General features: G+C 42.1%; 1 protein-coding gene across 1 annotated transcript in view; it reads left to right on the top strand.

Annotated features, from left to right (window-relative positions):
• Positions 1-1,704: 1,704 nt before the first annotated feature.
• pdzd8 (PDZ domain containing 8) overlaps positions 1,705-27,139 on the top strand; it is an 86,929-nt gene continuing 61,494 nt past the window's right edge. Inside the window, exon 1 of the mRNA XM_037123634.1 lies at positions 1,705-2,798. Within this exon, the coding sequence (XP_036979529.1) occupies positions 1,915-2,798 (884 nt within the window). The 5' untranslated portion in view covers positions 1,705-1,914. The remainder of the gene's footprint in view (positions 2,799-27,139) is intronic.

A 27,139-nucleotide genomic window follows, 5' to 3' on the forward strand; every position in this document is an offset into this window, starting at 1 on the left:
ATAAATATGACATAGTATGGATGGGTAGACATGTTCAGGGCGAAACCCTCTACATGTGTGGCCAATCTGGTGTTGATGGGAAAGTGTATGTTGGAGTTATAGTTATAGTTATTATGGACTTCGTCTTTTATGGCAGAGCATTGAAATCAACCACACTGCCACGCCTACCAGGTATAACGCAGACAAAAGATTTTGATAGCTTTTCATCTTCATGTTCTGAGGATGATAATGATTGAATATGAAGTCTGTGGTGTTAAATCTGTAGCAGGAGTTTGTTAGAGTACGAGACAGGGAAATGGTACCAACTGGCAGCAAAACTTCAACTGTGAATCCCAAGAGGGTTTTTGTGTTTCTGGTCATGATTCATATGCATACTGAATGTTGTGCATGTATGTGCATGTAGGAGAAGGGGCTTCACGCTTGAAATCTTTTAGGTGAGGCTGAATGTGCAAACTTTGGCATATGTAGGACTTTGTATGTACAAAATGGAAAAAGCCAGTAGGGGTGCTACTCAGCTGTTGTGCCGCACCTGAGGGCAGTTGTGGTAACCTATGTGCCAAATTTGGTGAGTCTGTGAACATGCAAAAGTCCTCTAAACAGTAGCCCCATTCACACTGCAGTTTGACTGCAGGGATCCTGCACCAATTCTCCACCTCCCCCTCTGAGTAAAAGTTTCAGATGCGGCGAGGGGTAAAATTTTGCTCTGGCGCTGATCCGCCTGGTGCTGTATCAAGATGTGGTTGAAAATTGAAAAAAAGTCACATTACACATACATGATGAGTTCTTTTTGCTTTTTGAATTTCCAATTTAAACAATTGGAATTTCCAATTTAAAAAATTTAAAATTTAAAAAATTGGAGATTCTGCAGTGAAGTCTGCAACCCAAAGGGACTCTTTGAGTCTGAGTCTCTTAGAGTCTGCAGAAAGTGTTCTTTAAGGCCCTAGCTGACTGGATTCATTGTTTCGGACAGCCCTTTGCAGAGCCTATGAGTCTGTAAGATTGGTAAAGTCTGTACATTTAAATGCAGTCAGAGAAGAAAAGGGTTGAATCCCAATGTCAATACTCAGACTCAAATACTTTGAGGCACATTCCCAGTAAGTCTACAAAGCCTTAGGGTCATCCCACTGTTAAATCGTAAAGTGCATGAGGGAACAAGGATTTCTGTAAATCTGGGAATTACTCACAGTTCATACTTTAACGTTCAACACATTAAACATGAAAACAACATTGATAATCCAGATGATGGCACCCTTGATTATCTGATTGATTTCATCAAACCAAATTCCACATAGTTGACTCACAAACAGAACTTTCCTAAACCACTAACTATTACCTCATTCTCTCCTAGAGGTGATTTTTTTTTACTTAAATTACTTATTTATTAATCAACAGAAAATGTGAACAATCTGGAACTATTTGTCCTGAATAAATGTGCTGTATTTGTGTACGTTTGCACTTCTGTTTTTTGTTTTATATCATCAGCTCTATATATTCAAACGTGAAATAAAAGACCCATAAGGTCAAACGAAATGTCGAGACGTGTCCAAGATGTGCCCCATTCCTCTTTAAAACATTTGCTCTTGCAGCCTCTCTCACTCTTACTAGAACTCAGTCGACGTCACGACTGAGTTCATGAGGATTCAGGGGTTCAGGACCAGGAATCCACCTTCGGGGAATATTGGTAGTGGGCCGAGGTTTTCCTACTCGGAAGTGAAAAAACCGACATCCATTGAACGCATTCTACCTCCGTCATCACGCACAGAAACGTAAGCCAATCAGGTGAAGAGCCTGCGTTCAGGGAAGAAGCAGATGATATGGCAGCTTTGAGACCGTCCAGGTGGAACTTGCTTTGTTAACACGACTAAACCCTTAAACTATGAGAAGACTGTAGGTCAGAGGCGGCAGCTGCTCAAGATGATTTATCTAATATTGATCTCTGCGTTCGCCGGAGCAGTCGTTACGTTGGTATTACAGTTCCTGCTGATATACCGGAGAAACACCGAGCCCATCGCCAGGGCAGTGCAGTATGTCAAAGTAGTGCCTGATCACGCATTGAAGGATTACTTTAATACCCAACATGCCGATCCAGGCCAGCAGCAGCAGGACACCGCAGCATTTACTGCCTCTAAACAGCAAGAGTCGGTCCCAGCCAGGCAGCCGGAAGCGGCAGTCAGCGGCGGCAGCCCCAAACAACAGCCGCCACCGACCACACAGAGCGAGCCCGCGGATGCGACCAAAGCCGAGACGTGCAATTTCCTAAACGCTATATTTCTGTTCCTGTTCAGAGAGCTCAGAGACACTCCCGTCGTGAGACACTGGCTCACCAAGAAGATCAAGGTGGAGTTTGAGGAGCTGCTGCAGACCAAGACAGCAGGACGGCTCCTGGAGGGACTCAGTCTCAGGGATATTTCCCTGGGCAATTCTCTGCCCATCTTTAAAACGGCAAAACTTATAAAGCCGGTGCATTTAAACGAAGACGGCATGCCCGAGGAACTCAACTTTGAGGTAGACATCGAGTACAATGGCGGTTTTCACCTCGCCATCGACGTCGAACTGGTGTTTGGGAAGTCTGCCTACCTGTTCGTGAAGATGAAACGCGTTGTGGGCAGGCTGAGGCTCCAGTTCACGCGCATGCCCTTCTCCCATTGGTCGTTCTCCTTCCTCGAGGACCCGCTGATTGACTTTGAGGCGAAGTCCCAGTTTGAAGGGAGGCCGCTGCCTCAGCTCACCTCGATTATAGTGAACCAGCTGAAACGGGTCATCAAGAAGAAGCACACCTTACCAAACTACAAGATCAGGTAGGCTCAAGATCCACCTTTCACCTTCTGACACCACAACACTGTGTGCTAAAGAGACATAGCTGTTAAACACCACCTTGTTCATCTCACGTCAAAAACAAACTTATTGAGGAATCACAATAAATGAATAGTGTTCCCCAACTGACAGAATGATGAGAAGAGCTGCTAAATGTAGCACTCCAGTAGGCTACAGGTGCTTAGATGTTTATTAATGTTTAAGGGTTGTGTGGTTTGGCCTTAAATAACATTGTAGTATTTCTAAGCCATATAGAGATATATTAGACTGATTCACCATAGGCGAGTGAAGAAGAGTTATCACAGGTCCAGGTGAGTGAAGAAGAGGTATCACAGGTTCAGGTGAGTGCAGGAGAGGTATCACAAGTCCAGGTGAGTGAAGGAGAGGTATCACAAGTCCTGGTGTGTGAAGGAGAGGTATCACAGGTCGAATTGTGTGAAGGAGAGGTATCACAGGTCCAAGTGAGTGAAGGAGAGGCATCGCAGGTCCAGGTGTGTGAAGGAGAGATATCACAGGTCCGAGTGTGTGAAGGAGAGGTATCACAGGTCCGGGTGTGTGAAGTAGAGGTGTCACAGGTCCAAGTGTTTGAAGGAGAGGTATCACAGGTCCAAGTGTGTGAAGGAGAGGTATCACAGGTCCAAGTGTGTGAAGGAGAGGTATCACAGGTCCAGGTGTGTGAAGGAGAGGTATCACAGGTCCGAGTGTGTGAAGTAGAGGTGTCACAGGTCCGAGTGTGTGAAGGAGAGGTATCACAGGTCCGAGTGTGTGAAGGAGAGGTATCACAGGTCCGAGTGTGTGAAGGAGAGGTATCACAGGTCCGAGTGTGTGAAGGAGAGGTATCACAGGTCCGAGTGTGTGAAGGAGAGGTATCACAGGTCCAAGTATGTGAAGGAGAGGTATCACAGGTCCAGGTGTGTGAAGGAGAGGTATCACAGGTCCGAGTGTGTGAAGGAGAGGTGTCACAGGTCCAGGTGTGTGAAGGAGAGGTATCACAGGTCCAGGTGTGTGAAGGAGAGGTATCACAGGTCCAGGTGTGTGAAGGAGAGGTATCACAGGTCCGAGTGTGTGAAGCAGAGGTATCACAGGTCCGAGTGTGTGAAGGAGAGGTGTCACAAGTCCTTCCTTCCTGCTGCTGTCAGACTTTATAATCAGCTCTGGTTGGTCTTAGTAGACCTCACTTTACAATACAACTCTATACATAACTATCATTTCTAATTTTTGGTTTGCACAGTGTATAAGTCTATTCAACTTTTTACTTTTTCATTATATTGTTTATTTTTTACTGTTATTACTGTTCTAATATTGCTGTCCTTTGCCTGCTGTGACAGAAATTTCCCTGTTTTGTGGGACTAATAAAGGAATTCTGATAATTAATGGCATAATGATATCCAAATCACTATAATAATATATTTATTACCCAGCTCTAGCACATAGCCTGCAACTGCAAAAACCACACATTTGCCCTGTTCACATTAGGTATCAATGTCCATCATATGGAGAGACATATGTCTAAATACTAAATGCACAAACCATAATTCACAAACAGTCCACGATTGACAGGTGAGTTCTGCTATCCTCAAACAATAAAGTTGACTTCCGATTCGAAGCTTTTTGTTCAGCAGTTAAGGGAATAGTTGAGGGAGATATATCTTACGATGCTGAATGACCAGACCAGGTCTTTTTGCAGCCCTTCCTTCATGTGTGTGACCTTAGTATACAGCCTGATCACTGTCTGAGAGTCACTTTCAAATTTGTAAAACCTTCATTTTTTTTGTGAAAATACAGAGAGAGAGATTTCACAGCTTTTTCCACATCTCAACCACGGTAGCAGGGGTGTGATTATTCTGGATAAATCCGGAAATCCGGCTTTTCCGACCAGAAAATGAGGCTCTCATAAATCATGCAAATCATTTTTTTGTTGTTGGGTTTTTTTTAGCGTGGGGACAGGTTGTGCAAGGCACGGGTCATAATTACCGCTCACTGATGCCAACCTGCCCTGATTCATGTCTTCATGTCACTCCGCAAGTAGTCCATTCATATGTCACGACAGAACTTCATTCAAAGCAGAGCTCCACCAAAGAGCCTGCAATCGAAGGTTATGACGTGTCAGTGTTTTCCCCATATGCATTCTGCTGCTGGATTTTCAGCGCCATCCATCCATCCATTCATCCATCCATCCATTTTCTTCCGCTTATCTGGGACCGGGTCATGGGGGCAGCTGTCTGAGCAGGGACGCCCAGACTTCCCTCTCCCTGGACACTTCCTATAGCTCCTCTGGGAGGATCCCAAGGCGTTGCCAGGCCAGCCGAGTGACATAGACATTCCAGTATGTCCTGGAGAGGATTTTCAGCGCCACCGCTGCAAAAAAAAAAGAAAGGTAGATTGATAGAAAAAAGTATATGATTTTTGTCGGTGTAATATCACAGGCGAATGGTGAATTTAAGTTGCACACAGTGAAAGTACCACACCCTAAGTTATCTTGATATCGATTATTATTTTAATTACTGCTATTTGTATACTAAGTCATCATTAGGGGTGAGTGACTGAAATCCTCGTCATCATATTCAAAAGCTGCAACAGGCAACTCATCGAACCGGGATGAAGTCAGTTTCAGGTTGGATGTTCAGCGGATATTCACTCAGGTCCAGCCGCGACTTTACTGAGGTTCGACCAGTGTTAGCAGCAGGAGGACAGTTAGCTCACCTCCCAGAGCCTCGCGCTGACTGGGTCCGTCATGAAATTACTTAGCATAAATATATTAATACAAATTTATTGCAGTTTTTTCAATATCTTCCATGACTGGTGGCCCAGTGACTCCAAACCAGCAGCAGATTGTATTAGTAAACTAGATGAATGAGACCATTGTTATTGTATTTTAGTGCTTCCTCTATTTTATATGAATATCAATAGCTATCATGTTATGTGGCCCACTGACTACTGAAACAGATTATGTTTCCATAAAAAAATATTATAATAAAGAAAATAAGGGTAAAAAAGTTCTCAAATGTTCAAGCGGTTAACATTTTTTCAAGCAGCAATGTCAGCTTCTACACTATTTTGTCTCATGTCTTAGATTCCGATTCTGAAATTCTGCAAATTAATTTTTTAGTCGCCATGTAGTGTAATGTAGTCACCATTTAAAGGGTTATTTTTCAAAATTTTCTTCTGGGGGGGGCAAACAAATTTAAAGAGAGACATAGTGGAGTTGTATATTTTCTGCTTTTTTGTCTTTTGCCAATCACTCGCGGTGTGAGAGGGCAGAATCATAACACAACTTCCAGTCCAGATCAGCCCTATGAGCTTGCCCCCTTTCATACAGAGATGCAGCATTAACACCACAGTGGTGGTTCACCAATTCTCTGCCGGTGATCGTTCACACAGAATGAAGCACCGTTGGAGTAAAGACAGACTGCTGTGTAATTCATACAGAAAGCTGGCACTGTGGCTCCTAAAGAGACATGACGTGACAAGGTGTTTTCCAGGTGTTTCCCTGTCAATCTAAACCCGCGGATAAATTATAATCATACAGATGATGTTTTAATGTGTCATGATTGAGATCCTGACCCACCAAACATCCTCGAAAGTGCCAGATACGTTTTTCGCTCTTAATTACATAATAACATAATCGCCATCAGTAAACAGGTTTCCGTCTGACACTCACTTGCGAGGACGGAGGCTGTTTTCTGGGGGAATGTTCATTGAAGTCTCGGGCTGACGGTTGCGGAGGGTTTTTTTCATCACAGACACTTTGTGAGTTAAATTTTTTGGCAGGTGACAGACGCTGTTCAGGGAGAAAGGTGATGAGGAGTCGATAGGACAGACGGGAGTATGGACGCTTCTCCATGTACAGCTGCGGTATTCTTTTCCTCATTGCCAAAGACAGTTACAGTTACTACGTTACCTTTGTTTGGTTCTGTAATATTGCTTTGTGGGACATTTCTCTTTATTTAGTTGAGTGAGGGACCTGTGCAGTTAACAGACCATCAGATAGACACGCCCTCCATACGCGCAGCCGGCTCATCCATTCACACTTCATTTTGCCAATGCTGCGCCTCTGATGCTATCCGACGAGTATCATATACCGAAGTTATTGCAATGTTACATAAATAAAATGTTAAATTTGAAAAAAAAGACAAGAGGATTGTATCAAACCGTGGGTCAAGAATCATGATACAAACCGAATAGAGAGTTTAGTGTATCGTTACAGCCCTACTGCTCAATTGTCTATGACAGAAGTGACATAATTCAGCAATTAGTGTGCTTGCTCTTTGATCTGTACTGTATACGAAGACATATTCATTTAAAGCTTTCCTTCAGTACTCCATCACAGTTAACATGGATTACCTGTCTACTAACATCTGCCATCATTTCAGACCCTGCTCCTCCTATCCTGCCCACCAGTTGTCCTTATTGTGTTCCTACCTTTGCTAGTCAGCTGGCCTCACACTTGCCCCCTGACATGGTGCTTATTACCAATTATCCAAAGAGTCTACACATTTAAGAGCCTAATAGTCATTTGTGACACTGTGCATTGTCACCTGGATGAAGCTTTGCAGCCCTCTTGCATGCCTTAACCCTTTACCTGTCATCTTGTCTCTGTAATGAATCCCTTAAAATTGGTACAGCTATGGTACCTAGCGAACATGTAATTAGATCCAAAGTAACATTTGTAACCTAAAGCTAATCGCAGTGTAGCAATCACTTCTCTTATGAAGGATCTCATTTTATTTTTAATTCCTGTTTCCCTGTCATGCAAGGAAAGCATTTTCAAATGATTTTTCAGGCATGAAAATCACTCACCTTTCTGCGAAATTTGCCGTTTTGAAACCAAAATAGGTGACCTACGTTAATCTTGTAGATCTGATGAGAAAATATTTTTGGGGGGTGGGGGGTATGGATGGGACATGGAGGTATACCAGAGAATGAACTGCGAATATGTGCACGCCTCATTTTCAATTACCAGGAAGATGTTCAGGAAGATCAGTAAGCACGTTGGATTCTTTGTCAGAAAGACAATGACTTTGTCTTCAAAGTAAGAGCTTTACATTGCACCCCATTGGCGTTTAGAACTGGGTTCTTAGCGGGGGGCTTTTAATTTGAAAGTAGCAACCATTAGTAGCTTGCCGCAACAAGCGGACAACGAAGACAGCCACAGAGACCGAGGAGACGCTACATCTCCTGGATCTCAGCGGCTCATCTCTCATCTTGTCTGCAGGTGAAGTGATGGACTGGCTGCTGTGATCAGCTGTTTCCTGGTTTTAAAACTCCCCGGCTGTGAGTCACACAGCATTGCAAGTCATCGACACCTCCGCCCATCTCACGCAGTGGCCGGCACGTCGACGGCTCGGATTTAGATAACGTTAGCAATAGAGGTGGAAATAAGTGTACCGAGACTGCAAATTTGCGGACCAAAACAGACCCTCAAATTTAACGCCCTCTGTCTAAATCTGCGGACCTAGCCGCAAAAAGGACGGCCAAATTGGCGCCTTGCTGTCCAGTTTAAAAACTGCTATTAACTATGCAAACAAGGGCAGCCATGCACTGCAGGCACACTGTCAAATAAAAGTGTACAAGAAGAAGGTGCAGGTCATAGCATCAACATAGTGTAGCCAGCATCTTTCTTCCAAGAAGAGGGACAGCAACTTCTTCAAAACCCATATTGATCTTGTCAAAACACACTCTTTAAGGGTTTGCTTTTTTCATTCTGTGGCAGATTGCACTGTTAAAGTTGTGCTGTTGTGCATTTCATGAGACAAGTTGTCAGTCTCATTTCTTGTATAGCATAATGTGACCATGTTTATTATACATTCATACTGTCTTGTAATTTTGCTTGATTTTTCTCTCAAAATGCATCAGATTGATGCTTTTAAATATGAAATATTCAAAATTTTCTTCCGGGGAGCATGCCCCGGGACCCCCCAAGAGAGGTCAAATTCTTCTCACCTTTTTCACCCCTGACCCGTTTTCATGCCTGATTTTTAATAACTAACGCAGGAACACCGCATGATTCACTTTGTCCAACCACGCTTCAGTCAGGTTCACTAAAATCCCTGGATGCACTCAAGTCATCGTGGCACAGCCAGAGAACAACACTGCCAGAGGGCATTTTTTGTTTGAGTTTTGACCCTTGAGGCTGCTGTAGCTGCTCATTATGGTGGCCTGTTGAAGCTGCAGTGTAGCTGCAGTTAACAATATTGAGTTAACAATATGAAGTGAGCTGCTAATAGTTCATTTTCACAGAACATATAAAATACTGTATGTGCCTTAGAGTCTTCAAAATGCCCTCGAGCAAACACTACTCCAGATGTCATGTGAGATGTTTTCAAAAATGACTTTCATTTTGCTTCTTTTCCATAAAGTTACAAATGGTGCACTTGGACAACAGTTGGTATGCACACTTTCTCCTATTTCAGCTAAGGATCCCTGTAGCTCCTCAAAGCACTAGGCTACTTGTTGGCTTGCCGTATTAGAACTCTTCTTACATGGGCAATCTCCTTGAGGAAAGCCTTCCACTGCAATTTTACAGCTGTTCTATAGTCTTTCTATACCTTTTATGTTTGACCACAGTGTACCAAATTGTTCATGGGGAATTGGCTTGTTGGTACACTAGTATGGGTTATTAGAAGTTTGTAATACCAAGGAGGTGGATGAAAATATTGATTCATCAGTGCATTGCAATATATTTTTACCCAATTCAATATCGATTCAGAAAATCCTCTGAATTGATTCAGGCAAGTAGCAGCCCCCGACCACCCGCTGTCCTTCACAGGATGCCTCTCGGACCCTGCCTCCAGCAGCTGGAAGCGCCTCGCCTGAGACCTCGCTCGAGGGTCGGAGGATGATGCTCCATGGAAGCACCGCACTTTCAGAGACTGGAAACTCCCAGTGCAGCCGGTCTCACCCTGGCCGATGCATCGTCCATCCCCAGAACACCAGAGAGCTGAATGAAGCGCCCTTAAATATGGCAGCCTGCTAAGCCCAATTGGGGCAAAGCATTAACAAGGGGGACCACCAAAACCATAATGCCATTATGCCCCCCAATATTATACACATAAATACCCCTCAGAATAAACAATACCAAAATCCCCTTGTGACACAGACAATATTTCACCTGACAAACCAAATCCCTGCATAAGGATCATGCAAACTAATATACAATAGTGAAAAAAACACCCCTGAGTGACATGCCTTGATAAAGATGACCCAGAGGAGGAAGGAGAAGGAAAAGTCTCTACCAAGCAGGTAATATTTTAAAGTATCCAGTGCCCACTTCCCAGGCATTCCAGCTCAACTGCTGCATACCTGGTCTCCTGGGGAAACAGTTTGCGGCTAATATAAGCCACAGGCTTCTTGTTGTCCACCTCACCTTGGAGTAGCACTGCTCCAAGACCAACACCAGAGGCATCAGTCTGGACAGTGAAGTGCTGTCCAAAATCAGGACTCTGGAGCACTGAGTCCTTGCAGAGCGCCCCCTTCAAGTCCAAGAACGCCTGCTCTTGTTCCTGCCCGATTTCCGGGTCAAGTCTGACAAAGGTGCGCCGCAAACCAGCGGTACCAACCCACCAGTCCCAGGAACAACCGGACATCATTCTTGGTCCTGGGCCGTTGACAGTCCAGCTCACACCCAGCCAAATCATCCTCTATGTTCGCCTCACCACCTCATCAGTTTATGCTCCCTGCACCATATAATGGGACCACACCTTATCCTCCAGTTCAGCCCCCTCAGCCACTTTCTTACCCTGCTCCTGTCTACACAGGTTCAAGACCCCCAGTACTACCAAGAGCAGCCCCTCCCCCCATGGTCACCAGGGCAATACCCAGCTCTCCCCCCACTAGTCACCCTCTTCAGGCTCTTGTTCAGGAGCTAGTGTACAGAGGCCCCAAACCTAATCCTCAAGTTTATCCAGCCAAACCCCAGTGAGTTCGCTGGACTTCGCCTTGCCTTTGAGAATTTACTCCCACCAAATCCTACAGAACTCATCAGGTGCCAGATCCTTATTGATAATTTGAAGTTGGAAGAAGCTAAGCTAATAGCCGACGCTTATCTAAATCCCCCCACCCCCTACACCGACACAATGAAAATTCTGTACGACAGATTTGGCCAGCCTCATCAACTAGCTTTAAAGAAGATAGCTAGTGTCCTAGAAGCCCCTGAAATCAGACATGGTGACTTGGCAGCATTTCAGAGGTTCTCTCTTCAGATCCAATCCTTAGTGGGTTTATTCAAGACCTAAAGAGGGAGAGATTGAACTCAATTATGGTTCCCATGTAGCTTGTCTCCTGACCAAGCTGCCAGCAGAACAAAGAGCTGACTTCCGTCACCATCAGTTCAAGCAATCTGGGAGTTCACACACCCTGCACGATCTGTCAGAATGGCTCAGTTACGAGTCCTGGTGCCTGAGCTTTGACAGTCAAGTCAGCACTTTACACGTGTGTCGGCCAGTCAACCAGTTCCTGAAGAAGTGTTACTCGCCATGCTCCTGGAAGTGGAGGCTGTCCTCAACTCAAAACCATTGGGCTATGTATCTGCTGACATTGCTGATGTAGATCTTGTGACACCAAACAGTCTGCTCATGGGGCAGCCTGATGGCTCACTCCCCCAAGTGGTGCATCCAGAGACTGAGCTCTTGAGCCACAGGTGCTGGCGACATTCACAGGTCCTAGCGGACCACTTCCGGTCTCGGTTCATAAGGGATTACCTGCCTGGTCTTCAGACCTCCTGATCTACGAGATAAAGCAGTCATCATGTTGGGGGAATCCCAGCTGCCATGGGCCCAGTGGCCGATTGGGCATGTGGTCAAGGTCCATCACAGTGATGATGGTTGTGTCGGATCAGCTGATGTCAACATTAAAGGACGCAACATTATGTTACAGTTGCTGCTGTAGCAGATTGCAGCACTGGTCATTTATTTGACTTATAAAAAAAATCTTATTTCGGGTTGAAGGGATATTTTGGGATTTGTGAAGTGGGGTTGTATGAGGGACTACACAGAAGATGGTGGTCAACACACACAATACAGAGAAGCAGACAGGCTACCAGCACACGACTTTAGGCTTTAACATTGCTGTCGATGGGGTCAGCAGCTAAATGTATTTAAGCCACCTCAGAGAGGCAAACTTAATAAAATCAGTGTCAGTTTAAGTGTAAGCCATATAAAGAATTTTCATTGCTTTATCTTGCCGTCAAGACAGCCCATTCTGTCAAGAAACTGAAGTTATATCGCTTGTTAATTCACTGTCTCCAGCGGACCAGCAATTTTACCGTGCAGCACATAGACCAGCAACTCACGTGTGTTGTGAGGTAAACAATGAGCAGTGTAACTTTGTTTGCCTTTTGGAAAGCTAGCTAAAATGGTACACATATTCTTAATATAGTGTATGTTTTAACTGACCTTTATTTTATTATGTTTGTCTTTTTGTAGGTGGCTAAAATACGCGTTGCTACTGACCGCCGTCTGTGTGATACATTGACTAACGTTATGTATAAGTACCTCATAAAACCCCGTCTAAAAAAATCACTTAACAAGTATGAATAAGGTAGTAAACTCGCAGCGGACCCAACAGATTACTGTTTGCGATATAACGTTAGCAGTGAGTTTACAGCCTCATTGATTTAACTACACAGCGAATAAAAATTACTTAGCCAATAAACGTCAGTTTACATTCAAAACTTACCATACTTTGTGCAACTTCAAATGTTGAACAAAGTTGGAAGTTGTTGCGTCTCCATCAGTAATCTTTGACCCGCATGTTTTGCATACTGCAATTAGTTTTTTTGGACCACCTTCTAGTTTTTATACCTGAACGAAACTATCTTTGGTATCATTTATTCAAACTAACGCGTTGTTTGACAGCGCCTCTTCATTGGGTTGTCCTGCAGTTTGATTGGATGGATGCTGTCGGATGAAAACAACGTGGATCTAATTTGATTGGATTTTGTGCTGACAGCACATACACACAGACACACACAAACACAATGAAAGATACAGAGCACTTCTAAATAACTTTTTAATCTTTGGGTTTTGGGGAAAGTAGCAAGTCTTGTTAAGTCAAAAGGCTCAAGTCCGAGTGAAGTCATGAGTCATTGATGTTAAAGTCTAAGTCGAGTTGCAAGTCTCTTTACACTTTGTCAAGTTGAGTCTAAAGTCATCAAATTCATGACTCAAGTCTGACTCGAGTCCAAATCATGTGACTCGAGTCCACCCCTCTGCTACAGAGTGCAAGAAATAACTTTGTAGCCCGTATAATGTTGAAGCCTGCTAACACACTCATATTAGCTGCACAAGTCTCAACATTAGCTTGCATTATTATGGGTAACGTTGCATAGTTATATGTAAAAACACACAGGTGAGGAAGTACACATCTTTTATAAGGTTTGCAGTGTGGAAGATTAAATAAGTTCCATTTGCACTGGCACCAACTTTGCTCAAAGACATAACGTTACCTGTCATAACATGCAGCATTTTTCCACCTGCACATTTGGCCATGCCGAGTCAAACCAAGCCACACTGTTTTTCTTTTCCATCACCAGTTTTACTACACCAAGTTGAGCTGAGCCATGTTCATGACTAGGGATCTATACCGTGGACCGGTACTTTTTGGTACCGCCTCCTAATTGGGTTGGTACCAGGTTACCTTTAAGATTCTGGATAAATGGTACTGTTATCAGTACTTTTCTTTTAAACTTGATTAACTTTAATGATTTTAACCGATTTTTGACATGGATGGTTTTTGAATGTCTACCCAACCGTTATGACTATAAACTTAACAACAAACGTGACTTGACTTCGCAGAAACTAAACCGGGTGCCGCTGCAGTCTTTAGCGTTAGCCGGGCTGCTAACTTTACTGGCGTTGTTACAGCAATCAAACACACTGCACTCCTTTAGCTTCATGCTATGCACGCGCTCCAAGTGTTTGGTGATGTTGCTTACCCCAAATTTCCCATTGAAATTATGTCTATGGAATTTCCACTGGATACTGTCCGCTGCATTACAGTTCCGATCCGGCTTTGCTCCGCCGTCTGCTAAACCCCACCGGTTGGTTTTGATACCGCAGTAACGTTACGGCAGACAGCTGCTGTCGAGGCCAAGGAGTTTCCGTGATAATCACATAATCACTCGTGACCACAGTTATAGGTATGTGTTTTAAAAACAACAACAGGAAGTGTTCCTGACTGAAGGACATTAGAAGAACTTGTGTTTGTCTCTTTTTTGAGATTTGTGTGCTGGTGTCAACACGGAGTGTTTTATTTTGAAAAGTAACTGGATGTTATATGGTTATTTCTGTGCTTGACTTCCTGTCTGCTCGTTGCTAAATTCAGCTGACTTGCTGCATCGTGCTCCGGCATCCGCCAGATTTTTATATATGGTCCTGGTCCTGGTTATGTATTCGGGAGTATTTGTAATTGCATAATAAAAAGAAGGCTGAGTCTTTATTTTTTTTTTTAACTTAAATTGATCGATAAAATCCTAATGATATCCATCCCTATTCATGACGAACCTGCTCTGGAGGAGGCTGGAGCCGCCCGTCTCAAAGCAGACCACGTTGACATATCTTTACTGGGGCCAACCTGTAACAAGCACAACAAGTGTGTGTTGCCACTCATTTTTTTGATTTTAAAAAGTTGATGTTGTGTTCAGCTCTTCATGTTAATTTTCTTTAGTGTCTCTCGTCCTGTTTGCTCTTCCAAACATCTGCTGTGTTATAGTTTCACTTTCAGCTGTTTTAGGAGTCACGTTTAGATACTGCTAGTTTAAACTCAACTTTTTTCTGTGATGCTGCTTCATAATTAAAGCTTTTGAATTACTAAACAATGGGGGGATTTTATTGTGAAGAACTTATAAGAAACATGTTTGTAACTGAATTAGTGGAGCCAGTTTGTTAGCGATGATTATAGTTCTGCAGGGATCGAGACAAGCTCATCACTAGCCACAATAACATTTCCCTGTCAAGGTGGGAATCTTGTGCCCATATGCCGCCTTGCCATTTGTGTGAAAGTTACAAAGCAAAATGGAGGGAGAGTTGCATTTGCATTTGAAACTTTGTTGAACTTTCCCCAGAAAACAGCATCCCTCCCCACAAGTGAGAGTCAGACAGGCTCCTCTGTTTACTGATGGTGATAATGTAATTATGTCATTAGAGTCACTTTCCAGGATGCATGGTCAGTCAGGATGTCAGTCACAACACATTATAACTCAATCTATACGGTTATAAATAGTCGGTGATGTTTAGATTAACAGGAGGACACCAAGGGAAACACGTCGAAAAAACAGACGCACCTCAACATCATGATGTGCACTGTTACACCTCTTTTGTTGCTGCAACGCTAGCACGATGTATGAGATGAACACTGGAGTGGCTTTAAGCTGTTGCTGCTTGGTTTAGTGTGAACAAACAAGGCGGTGTAAAGGCGAGCCTTTGTTGCAGCGATGATCAGAGTCTCTGTGTGAGAAAAATAACTTTTGGTTTAAGATACACTTTCAAGCAGGTAGCCCAGTTGTAGTGGAGTTCAGCTGAGTAGAGCCAGACTGGCAGATGGAGAAATAACCTGGCATAACTTTAAACTCTATTATCTCATTATAGTTAACACTACAGGCTATTGTTACCGCTTGTTATCACTGTAACAAAGTTGATTATTCAGGCATTTTCAGTGGTGTAACTGAGAAACTACATGCTTTTCATCATGGAAGTATATCACAAGATAGTGGTGTTTTTGCAACTTCAGTCAAAGGAATGTGATGGTTGAATAACAACCTGGAAAAACTCAGTGGGTGGAACATTAAGTAAGAACAGACTGGGTAAGGCAGACCAAAGAGGCAGCTGCAACAGAGCCCAAGTAGAGCATTTAAAGAGTGATTTATTTTATCAGTAATTGGGAAAATGAAATGCATGTTAATCAGTTGATGCCTGATCTCCATGTTCTTTTTGTTATATGCTTATGAAACCTGCCCAGTGAAACAAACATAAAGTACTCTGTTGTTGTATAATGTTTAAGTCCTCAGAGGTGGAGCACCACAGAGTGTCAGTTATGTGGTAGAGAGATTAAGACCCTTGTAAACCTAGTACAAGTTGATGGTGCTTGATCTGCCTCCCTTCACTGGTGACGGTAGACAGTTGGGGTGAGACAGTTAATTGAGATGGCTGGAAATTGCTGTCGGAACGCAGTGGGAAACAAAAAAATCCTACAGCAAGCACTAGGAGAGACTGAAAACCTTTTTCTATTACTCTGTAGAAAGCTCAAATTCCAAGAAGTTGGAGGGCACAAGACCATTAGATACCCTTTAGGAAGGCTGGTATTTAAGGTGCTAAGGTGTTTGTTCAACCCTTAAGTGCAAGGGTTAAACACTTAGTATTAGTATTAGTACAGTATTTTTGACTTGTTTGGGAGAGCACCACAACAAATCTACAATCATACAGACTCTGGTGAGCGTTATGAGATAATGTAATGAAGAGCAGCCTCAAAGAATGAAAGCTGGACCTTGGGATTTAGTGAATGGCACAGATGGTAGTTCTGTAGAGGGGAGGGCTGACTGAAGCCCACTGGCAGTAATCCGAGCATAACAGCAACCACGTAGAGTCACAGCTCCAGCTATGGGGAATGCTGCGTTTACAACTGAATCAGTTTTGGTTTTATGTTGCCCCAGTCCTTATTCCAGCTACTTGATTGTATATTGTACCACCTGGAAATACCAGTGGTACTGCCTCACACATAGACATTACTTGGTTGGCCACCCAGTTACGTTATGGCTTCCCAAGTATATTTTGCAAGCCACTTTATAATTTTGCCTTTTAAAGTTAGGCATAATAAGGGAACGGGTGCGACTGCACTGAGTGACACATGGCTAGCCACAAACTGTCTGCTCAGATTCGCCTCAGCTAATTGCAGTAACTTGATCTCTTTTTCATTTGTGGTGTTATGTATTGGACATATAATATATGTACATCATATATCTGGAGGAGTCAAGGAGAGCACAGTAAGGTTTCTAAACTTTTTGGGATTAAAACCAGATTTATCTTCACTCTTGCCCTCCATAGGCAAGAGTGATATGGTAATAATCAAGGTTTTATGTCGATGAAAATGTCTCTGAAAATTACAACAAATGAATCCCAAATCTGAAAACGAAACAGTTTTAAAGGTACAGTATTATGTAAACAGGATAAAGAATAGAAGCTGACAAAAATACACAGTGATATCTCAATCAGGAATTATACTATGGGCAGTAGTTGCAATAGTTAGCAGTTTTCACATCAGGGATGATGAAGAAAGGTGTTAACGCGAGTCTGTGGCTGCATGTATAACATACTGATGTAGGCTGATAGCTTTATCACAGCATGGTGATGAACACTAAAAAAATAGTGGTTTATTTTTGTTGTTTCAACACAGCACGTCTTCTGAACGATAAAGCATCATTCTTCATCATCATCATGAGAGAATATAGAATCATACAGGGCTGATTATTCTTGGCAGTTAGTATTCACCAATACCAAAATCATACCTTTGTTAAAATCTGTATGTCGAGAATTGGTCTTGTTGCAGCAGAAAGTATCATGTCATGATAACCCTAACCCATTGAGATATGTTCACAGAGTGCAGATGGTCAGCAAGGGATTTTCTTTCTGTCTTGATAACGAGATTCCTTTTATAATTATTCAACTATGATTGTGGTGATTTGTTTTGCACAGTGTAGCTTTATCAGGGATGTCGTCTGGGTGCATGTATAGTGAGTAGGGATCGACCGATTATCGGTCGGGCCGATTATCTGCGCCGATATCCGGCATTTTGACGCGTATCGGCATCGGCCTTTTTTTTAATCCAACAGCCGATAACAGATCAATTTAAAACTGGGTTATTTTGGCTATCATGCAGCCGAGTCTCTCTGTCTGCTGCCCCTACTCTGTTTCCAGCATTGTCCTACAGCACCATCTGATTGGTTACAGGCAGAGCGTGTAAAAGCTGTGCATGCACAGTGCTCACACACCCGAAATTGTAATAAACATCCCAGTCCTCTACAGCTCACAACTACTAGTGACATTACTGTGAGCCCGTTAACGTTACATAAACATAATCGGCAGCTCTGCTCAATTACAGTCCCTCCAGACGAGCCTGTTAATCACTCGCTAATGTCAATATGGAAATAGTCCGTGTGTGTGAGTGAGAGTAAAAACCTAATAAACTCAATTCAGTCCATTTTTATTGCAGGGAAGCACGTTGAGGTGAAGGCTGATTAGCTTTTAGCGTAACGTTAGCCCACCGGTCCACTTTCTCCTTCTCTGGCTGTAGACGCTCAGCAGACTGTAGAAACTGTACAATTCTCGACTACTAACATTACTGTGAGGCCCAATACGTCAGTGGCAGCTGTCTGTTCCAGTAGACGGCTTTCTTGTGTACAAACAACACTAGGTGCGCGCGCAACCAGGGGGCAAAAGACTGCTTCAGAGTGACCTGATATCAGTGTAGATGCCGTATTGCTCTCGCTCACTCACTTGCAATAAAATGTTATTTCATAGAAAGAGCTCTTTGTCTTTTATTGCATCACAGATAAGAAAAACATTTGCTGAAATGTATATGAATTTCACTCAACTTACCAGGTTGTGACGGCTGTTTTGGATGTCGTCAATATCAGGAGCATGGTGGCCACCCTAGTGACCGCTAACAAAGTAAAAAATCAAGTAAAAATATTTATGACGAGGCTACTTTATGGCCTGCTAACATTTAGAAAAAAATAAAATAAAATAACCGCCAAACGTCTCTGTAAATATATAGCCTACACTAAAAGGCTAGTAACTCGTTAGCTAGGTCTGGGACAGAGATGGCTCAGACCAATTATATCAACAGCCTAAGCAGCTCAGACTGCACCGATTAGCTGAAGAAACTGGTTCTTAGTAATGGTGAGAAATTAACAGACCCATATAATATTTCAAGTGAGGAATGGATTTCAGATATGTCCAAATGGCCAGCTATCATATGGCCCGATATATACAGCTATCTCATAGAGAAGCCCAGTGTGTACACAAAGGAAAATTTGCGTGCATATAAATCTTTAGACGCCTACAATTATGTACTTTGTGGTCATGTGCAAAACGTAAAGTTTTATGACACGGGTTCAGGGTTTTGCGCTTAGAGGACCCAGCCAGAGACAGGGACTAAAGACAAAACCTTACGATACCTGGGTGTACGTACGTGCACAGGGACCTTGGGTATATCCTAACCGCTAACTGCACATGCATGGCAGGGTAAGTCTCACACAGCAGATATTGTGAGCTCGTGCTTTCACTTACCCTACTTTTGCTAATAGAGCTATCCATCGCACCAGTCTCGCTTCTTGTTGCAGTCATGCTGCAGCCATCATGTGCCAAGTTGAACTGTCAGGGCGCAGATGCACTGAGGAGGAGGTCGTCTGCACGTCCCAACCAAATCGTTGGAAAGACATGTCCCGAAAAAAGGTTGAGCCACAAAAGTTGAAAAACATCAACTTCAGCCACCAAAGTGACACCTGACAGAGTTGCCTCAAGTCCATCACACACCAACCCCCCAAAATATACCAGGTAGCCTACATTTGGGTGAAGTGATGTGTAACGCGCTGACATGTAGGTTATTATTAGGGACAGGGCGGCCTAAGTTGCCAGGACCCTAGTGTTATTTCAAAATTACTCACTCTCACAATCCTTACATCTATACATTTTGTCCCTCACTCAGCAATTACAACGGAAGATCTCCAGGCACTCCAAAACACATGTCCAGACGTTGTTTTATTTACATCAGTCAACACAGCTGCAGAGTCAGACACAGACACAGCATCAGAATCTGGATCAGAACTACCTGAGCCCCTGACAGTTATGTATGACCCATCAGCTAGGGACCTGACGACAGCTGACCTTCAGGAGAAGTGCAAAACCAGCTATGGAAAAATGAGAGGGCAATGCACAATTAACAGACTGGAACTTCTACAGGAAGTGACTAAAGAGCAGGCTAAGTGCACAACATGGGAACTCCACAGAGTGGGACGTGGAACAGGCAGTACCTTTCACAGGGTTGTTAACTGCAAAGACACCTCAGTTCAAAGTGGTGTGAAACAGATCATGCAATATGCAGCCACAGATCTCACTGTTCCAGCTGTCATGTGGGGAAGGCAAGTGGAAGACACTGCATGTAGAAAATATGAAACTGAAATGAAGAAAACACACATGGCTTTTAATGTAAAAGCAGTGGGTCTAACAGTGAGAGCAGATGAGGCATACCTGGCTGCTTTTCCTGATGGGGTATTCTCCTGTGAGTGGTGTGGAACAGGCCTGCTAGAGATAAAGTGTCCATACAAGTACAGGGAAGGACTAGAGGGGTCTGAGTCTGATGCATCCTTTTGCCTTGATGGAAACTATGATTTGCGACCCACCCACCCATATTACTCACAGATTCAGTTACAAATGTATGTTTGTCAAATGGATATATGTGATTTCATAGTGTGGACAAAGACAAGCATCATCATTTGCTGGCTACGGAGAGATGAGCCCTTTCTACAAGAAACTCTTCCCAAGGCTGAATCATTCTTCATGGACCACCTCCTCCCAGAACTTGTCATAGCAAAGACCCTGACCTGGCTGACGAGATGAAATGTCTGTACTGCAAAAAGCCAAGCTTTGGCAAAATGATAACATGCACAGAATGCTGCCAACACTTTGACTATGCGTGTGTGAAGATCACCAGGTACTCAAAAAAATGGGAATGTGGATGCAAATAGATACATCCAATGATGATGAATACTGGATGCTGGACAGCAGCTTATGAGGAAAAACTGATGTAATGAGCAAAGATGAACAGGTACACCTGACAAAATCTAACTGACTTCATTACAGTTAACACAACAACAAGACTTACATTACACAGCATTTACATAAAATCACAAATCACAAACAGCACTATATATATATATATATATATATATATATATATATATATATATATATATATATATATATATATATATATATATATATATATATATATATATATATATAAAGCAAGAAAAAAAATACAGGGAATTCAAATTCATATAGTATTAATTATTTACACATGTCATTGTTGAAAACACCTTTGGTTACATATATACATTTCATTTTGATTCCATTACATTGCCTTCAGTATATTGCATTTATTGCAGTTTTTCCTAAATGGTCCCTCAACCTTGGTCCTAAAATGGCCATTATCATAAATAAAATAGCTCTGTGGTGTGGTCCTCAACCTTTTTGTACTCTCAATGATCCTGATCAAATTGTTATTCATAACTGTTAATTAATTAATTTTAGACTGTAATTAATTTTACAGTCAGGCTATACAGAGAAAGTGATAAGTAAGTGAATGAGAGACAGAGAGAGCAAATACTGAGTGACCATTGCCCTCATTAGCCCTTAAAAGCCTGACACAATCATGGAAAGTAATGTACATCTTTACGCTACTACTCTACTACTACTCAACTCTAAACACAGTTATCGCCAGGCCACCACAGTCCTCCTAAGGTTCATAAGACCAGCACATATGGTCAAAATGTCATCTAGCATATTGACTTGGCTGATGGGTATGACAGTGTTCAGTATCTGAAAGGTTTTAGGTTAACCTATAACTCGTTCCACATGTATACTGAGATTTCCCATTCGTGAAACTTGGAATTCTTAATGTTGCTCCTACACTGGCCAATTCCTCTCTAACAAGGAAACCTCTATCTGCAAGAATTTCATCACCATGCTCAAGTGTATCCAAAAAGCCATAATCTAAAGTTATTACCTTGTCAGAGGCATGGCCTCCCCGCCCACTAGACCTAGCCCACACTTGCTTTAAGATTGTATGTTCTTTCTAAGTACAGTCTATAATACAATGGCAATTCCTAAATTTGGGTTTAAACCACTTTGCCATGTTTGCTCTCACTGCATCCTTACTAGGCCACATTATCAAAGGTTTTAATATTGAGGACGACATGGGTATCCAGTCTCTTAATATTTTGATACAGTTGAGAACGGAAGCTCAAATCTGTAGGCAAGGTCTCTGTTGGTGAGTCCAAGACTTACTTTCATTAGAACCAAAAGGAGGTGGTTCTCCCAACTTAACCCACCCTTAAGCACAAGTGTGCTTTTTTTTTTTACAATATTCAGCAGCCACATAAACACATGTAATGACTGTAAACCAGTGAAAAAAATAAGCTTAGCATTTGTTCCTTTTATGGAATCAAACCCAAATTTGGACTGCTTAAGTTGCTCCTTCAGATGTTTATTTTCTTCCTGTGTGGCATACAGTTCACTTTTCAGAGCTGTTTATCATGACTTTGCTGGTTGTACTGCAGGTTGAGTTGGTGCATCTCTTTTCTGGGCACAAACTGACAATCATCTACAACACAAACAGGAGATAAATTAACTCTTCATGTGCAACACATCAGCTTTCAAACATACACAGACACGCACACAGCACAGAGACTGTCTGTTTCTCTATCACTCTACTCACCTGACCACCACAAACACACACTGAATAGTATGACTTTCGCATACCTTCAGATGAATCTAGAGGATCTGCCTCAGGCTCGCTTGTCGGGCAGGTAGCAGGGGCCTTATCTTCATCTCGTTTTCTCTTTCTTTCATATATAGCACAAACAATAGAGTACAGTTAAGTTAAAAACCCAAAATAATCAATAATCAATGCAAAAACATAATACAGAAGGTGATACAAATAGATCTTATTTGCTCAGAGAGTTAACAAGGTACCCAGAAAGTAGAATTACAAATATAATGCAATTACAAATACATGACACTGATCTTGCCACCTTTCTTGAGGTGTCTCTGGTGCTGCTGTGTGGAAAAAATGGATGGAACAAAATCTGGACTATCACAATCCATGGACAGTGCTCCTGATAAGAGGAAGAAATAAGATTAGATCTGCTTATTGTTTGTTTTAACCTTTTTTTAACCAACATATTGGCTATTTTACGAGCTCATTCATAATAAGCTCCAATAGCAGTTAAAGAAAATTGTACACTACATGTAACATTAGCTGTTTGAAGACACTTTCACATATGATTTTTAGCCTGAACGAGGAAACCTAAACCAGCCATGCAGCTAACGCTAACGTTAGTAGGCTAACGTTACTTAACAACGAAAGCTAAACTTAACGTTACAACAGAGAGCCAACGTTAAACTTTACAAATGCTAAGTAGAAGACAGACACATTTGTTGGCCAGTTAGTTAGGCTATGACCTACTAAATCAAACTAATACTGTTTCATTAGCTATGGTAAAAATCATACGCAGTCCTGACTTACTCATTATCCAGCTCATGTTAGCAAACACAAACATACCAGACACAAAGTCTGCGCTGCACAGACTCTCGCCGCCTTGATCTTTTTCTGTGTTGACTGAGAGATTCCATGCAGCAGAAAATGACATATTGTTATGTTGTGTGTCCTGAAGCTGTCTTTGACAGTTTCTTGTAGAGAGGAGGAGAAAATTGCTATTCAAGACTTTAGTCATCATGCAACTGCATCATAAAGCCTACATGAACTGCATGGTGTTCAGGAATGAATAGTCTCCATCGTTATTGTACTATTTTTTCAGCTATAGTTACGTTCATCATTAGTAAAGTAGCAGGCTAGTTTTGAATGACAGTGTCCCCGCTATCACATGTTGGTAAAATAAAACATTTACATAATAAAATCAACTACAGGCTTCCCAAATGCTGTAGTAAATTAAGCATGATGAGTTGAGCATATGTCAGCATGTGGCCCCACTTTTAACTCTCTCTCTTTTTTTCAAACCCTTATTGCAGATGGATAGACTTAAATCTATGTGTAAAACACTCAAAGTTAAGTCTTGTAGTTTGTATTATTCAAAATGTTGACGCCATTATTTCCCCTTTTACTGCAAATGAATATCGGCTCTAAATATCGGTTATCAGCCTCCTTGACTACTAATAATCGGTATTGGTATCGGCCCTGGAAAAAAACATATTGGCCTATCTCTAATAGTGAGTTCACTGCATTCTTGTGGATTTTAATGCATCAGATGCGTACATAGCAACATCACTTCAGAGAGCTTGTTAGTGTTCGCTAGCATGGTTGCTTCCAGCTACTGGGCTTGTTTAACTACCCAGGCACTCTTCAGCTCCCATTCCTCCTTTTTGCCCATTTTTTGATTAACTGGGAGTTATCTGGAGTCAGATACTGCCAAGGCTGGGTACACAAAACCTATGGGTGTTGTAACAGTGGCTCTGTCCACTATCTTTACAGTCATTGGTTGTGACACTATCGTCTCAAGAGAAGACTATGTCACTGTGTCTTCAATTTTACAAATGCTGCAGCTTTTGCACAGTATGATATTGGAATTGTCAGAGGAAAACTTTGCTCAGTTGTACTGCAAATATACCTCTGACTAAATCCAGGAATCTATGCAAGCTGCAACTTTCCTCAATCCATGATTTCTGGGCAACACATTGAGTCTGACATGCCTGCAGAAACATAAGCCAGTCTTCAGGAGTAGATGGAAAGGCTGAAAAGATACTTTCATCCATAGCAATGTTTTCGCAGGATACAATGGTGATATTACATATTTGATATTGCCGATGCTTACTGGTCATATTATTTCACATTTGAAGGATTGTATATTGTATCATATTGTGACTATGCCTACTGGTTACATTCATCACATCACTGAAACTAAACTAAATCACATAAATTAAAATACATAGTTGAATATGTACTCTTTTTGTTTGCCTTCAGACATTGTGTCCATCACTTCAGTCATGCATTCTTTTATTATTTCTGCATCTGAGAATGGCTTCTTGTGCTTGCCCAAAATCCATGCCACTCTAAGTGAACTTTTGTTGAGTAAGCTTGTTGTTGTTGTGCCATAGATGTGACACAAATCCTGCTTGTAGCTTGATATGACGATTTCAGTGCAATTATTTTTGTCTTTCTTGCCTCTGAATTTTGAGGAAGTGTCTCTGCTTCTCATAGGAAGCCTGTGCTTTGTTTCATAATGCCGTTTCAAATTGGAAAGCTTCATCAGAGCTATAGTTTCATGTCACAGCTATAGTCTCATGAGCTTGACATGCCAATTAAGCACATAGGTCTTGTGCTGGTTGGAGGGAGAGTGAATGCAAAATTTTCAGTCCATACTTATTTGAATTGTCAATTTTAACTGTTCACTTTTCTTTTAGCAGTGAACTTGGAACATGCCATTTTCGTGCAATATTGGCTCCTACAACCAGCAAATTGTTAAATATGCGAACTGCTCCAAAAACGAAAGTGAAAGTTAAAAATTAGGCTCACAGCAGCGAGTGACCCAGCTGTCTGTGCATCGTTGGCATGGAGACAAGTCGCGGTATACATGCGCTGACCCAACCAAAACACATAGTCAGTACTGGTTCACCCAATATGGATACTACGCACGTTGTGTAGGGCCCCGCAAACTAATAGAGGCCTCGTGAATAAAACAAACAAACAAACAAACAAAAAAACTGTGACGACATGACCATCCATTATACTTTAATAGGGTGGTGAGCCCTGGGTGAACCCCGTGCTCCATGTGTGTCTTGCTGGCTTCTATAATTTACTGCACATATACAAAGTGGAAAGTAATGGATAAATATTGACTAAGATTGAATTTTGTTTGCTTGGATAGCCCACAGGCAAATATAGATGCAGTTATCTTAGTGAATAAATAAAACTTGTGAAGCATTATGACAATGGTGATAAATAAATAATAATTATATGATAAATGATAATATAAATAATTACCTACATTTGAAGTATGTGAAAACAAAACAAGTGCAGCCAATTTAATGGAGCTGAATTAACATTAGCCCTAGCTATATTTTACAGGTGCTATGCTTAAGTTTCTCACCACAAGCAGCACAGACTCCAGTCAGTCAGCCAGTGGAGGGACAGAGCCAGCTTAATCTAGGACAGGCACAGATGAGCCAGCTTCATCATCCAGTGCAGGCATAGGCACAGATGAGCCATTTACACCTTCATCCGGCACAGATGAGTCATATACAGCCACCTCAGGCAGTACAAGCAGCACAGGTCCAGTACAGCCACTGTTAACAAGTACAGACACAGGGGAAGAACAGGAAGCCTCAGCCACTATTAACACAACCATGTGTGCACAGCAAGCCTCAGAAGCTAGCTTAGACCCTTAAGCAACCATCTTTGCTCCACCAAATGATCCAGCAGACTGGCCTCCAGTCTTAATGGACTGTGTGCAGACAGAGTTAGTGTGCAGAGGTCCATTCAAGCCAGGAGTAGGAATGGATATCATCAGGATTTTATCAATACTGATACCGATACTCCTTATCGGTACCAATACTTATCGATACTCTTATCGATACTACAACATGTAATTTGAGTTAAAAAAATAAAGACTTTACAAGATGTCAAAAGATTCAGCCTTCTTTTTATTACCACAAGGTAATAATAAAGCTTCAACAGAACAGAAACTATGCAATTACAAATACTCCTGAATACATAACCAGAACCATATATAAAAATCTGCCGGATGCCGGAGCACGATGCAGCAAGTCAGCTGAATTTAGCAACGAGTAGACAGGAAGTCAAGCACAGAAAAAAACATATAACATCCAGTTACTTTTCAAAATAAAACACATCCGTGTTGACACCACCACACAAATCTCAAAAAAGAGACAAACACAAGTTCTTCTGATGTCCTTCGGTTGGGAACACTTCCTGTTGCAAAAACATTTGACCACATAGAAATGACAGCTTTGGAGGCTGAAAGAAAGAGCGAGATGTCCTTACACACCTCATAAGTATCACACAGTCTCTGGCTGAAAGAAACCTAGCATTCAGAGGTTCATCAGATAAGCTCTTCCATCCAGATAATGGAAACTTTCTAAAAGAGGTTGAATTATCAGCTAAATTTGACCCTGTTTTGGAAAATCATTTCAGCAGAATTAAAGATGGAGAGACACATGCTCATTACCTAGTAAGGACATACAGAATGAGCTGATACAGCTTGTGAGTGACAGGATTCTCACAGCTATTATGACTCAAGTAAGAGACTCAAAATACTTTTCCATTATCTTAGACTGTACACCTGACTTTAGTCACCAGGAGCAGATGTCCATTACCTCGTAAGTGTGGCTTTAAAGGGACAACCAGAGATAAAGGAGCACTTCCTCTGCTTTGTTAATGTTGAGGCTACAACTGTCTTAAATCTGTCTACAGTCATCTTGGATAAGCTGACTGATCTGAAAATTCCATTTGAGAATTGCAGAGGGCAAGCCTATGACAATGGGGCCAATATGAACAGTAGACACCAAGGAGTACAAGC

Source organism: Acanthopagrus latus, chromosome 15 (assembly GCF_904848185.1).
Source record: "Acanthopagrus latus isolate v.2019 chromosome 15, fAcaLat1.1, whole genome shotgun sequence".
NCBI lineage: Eukaryota > Metazoa > Chordata > Actinopteri > Spariformes > Sparidae > Acanthopagrus > Acanthopagrus latus.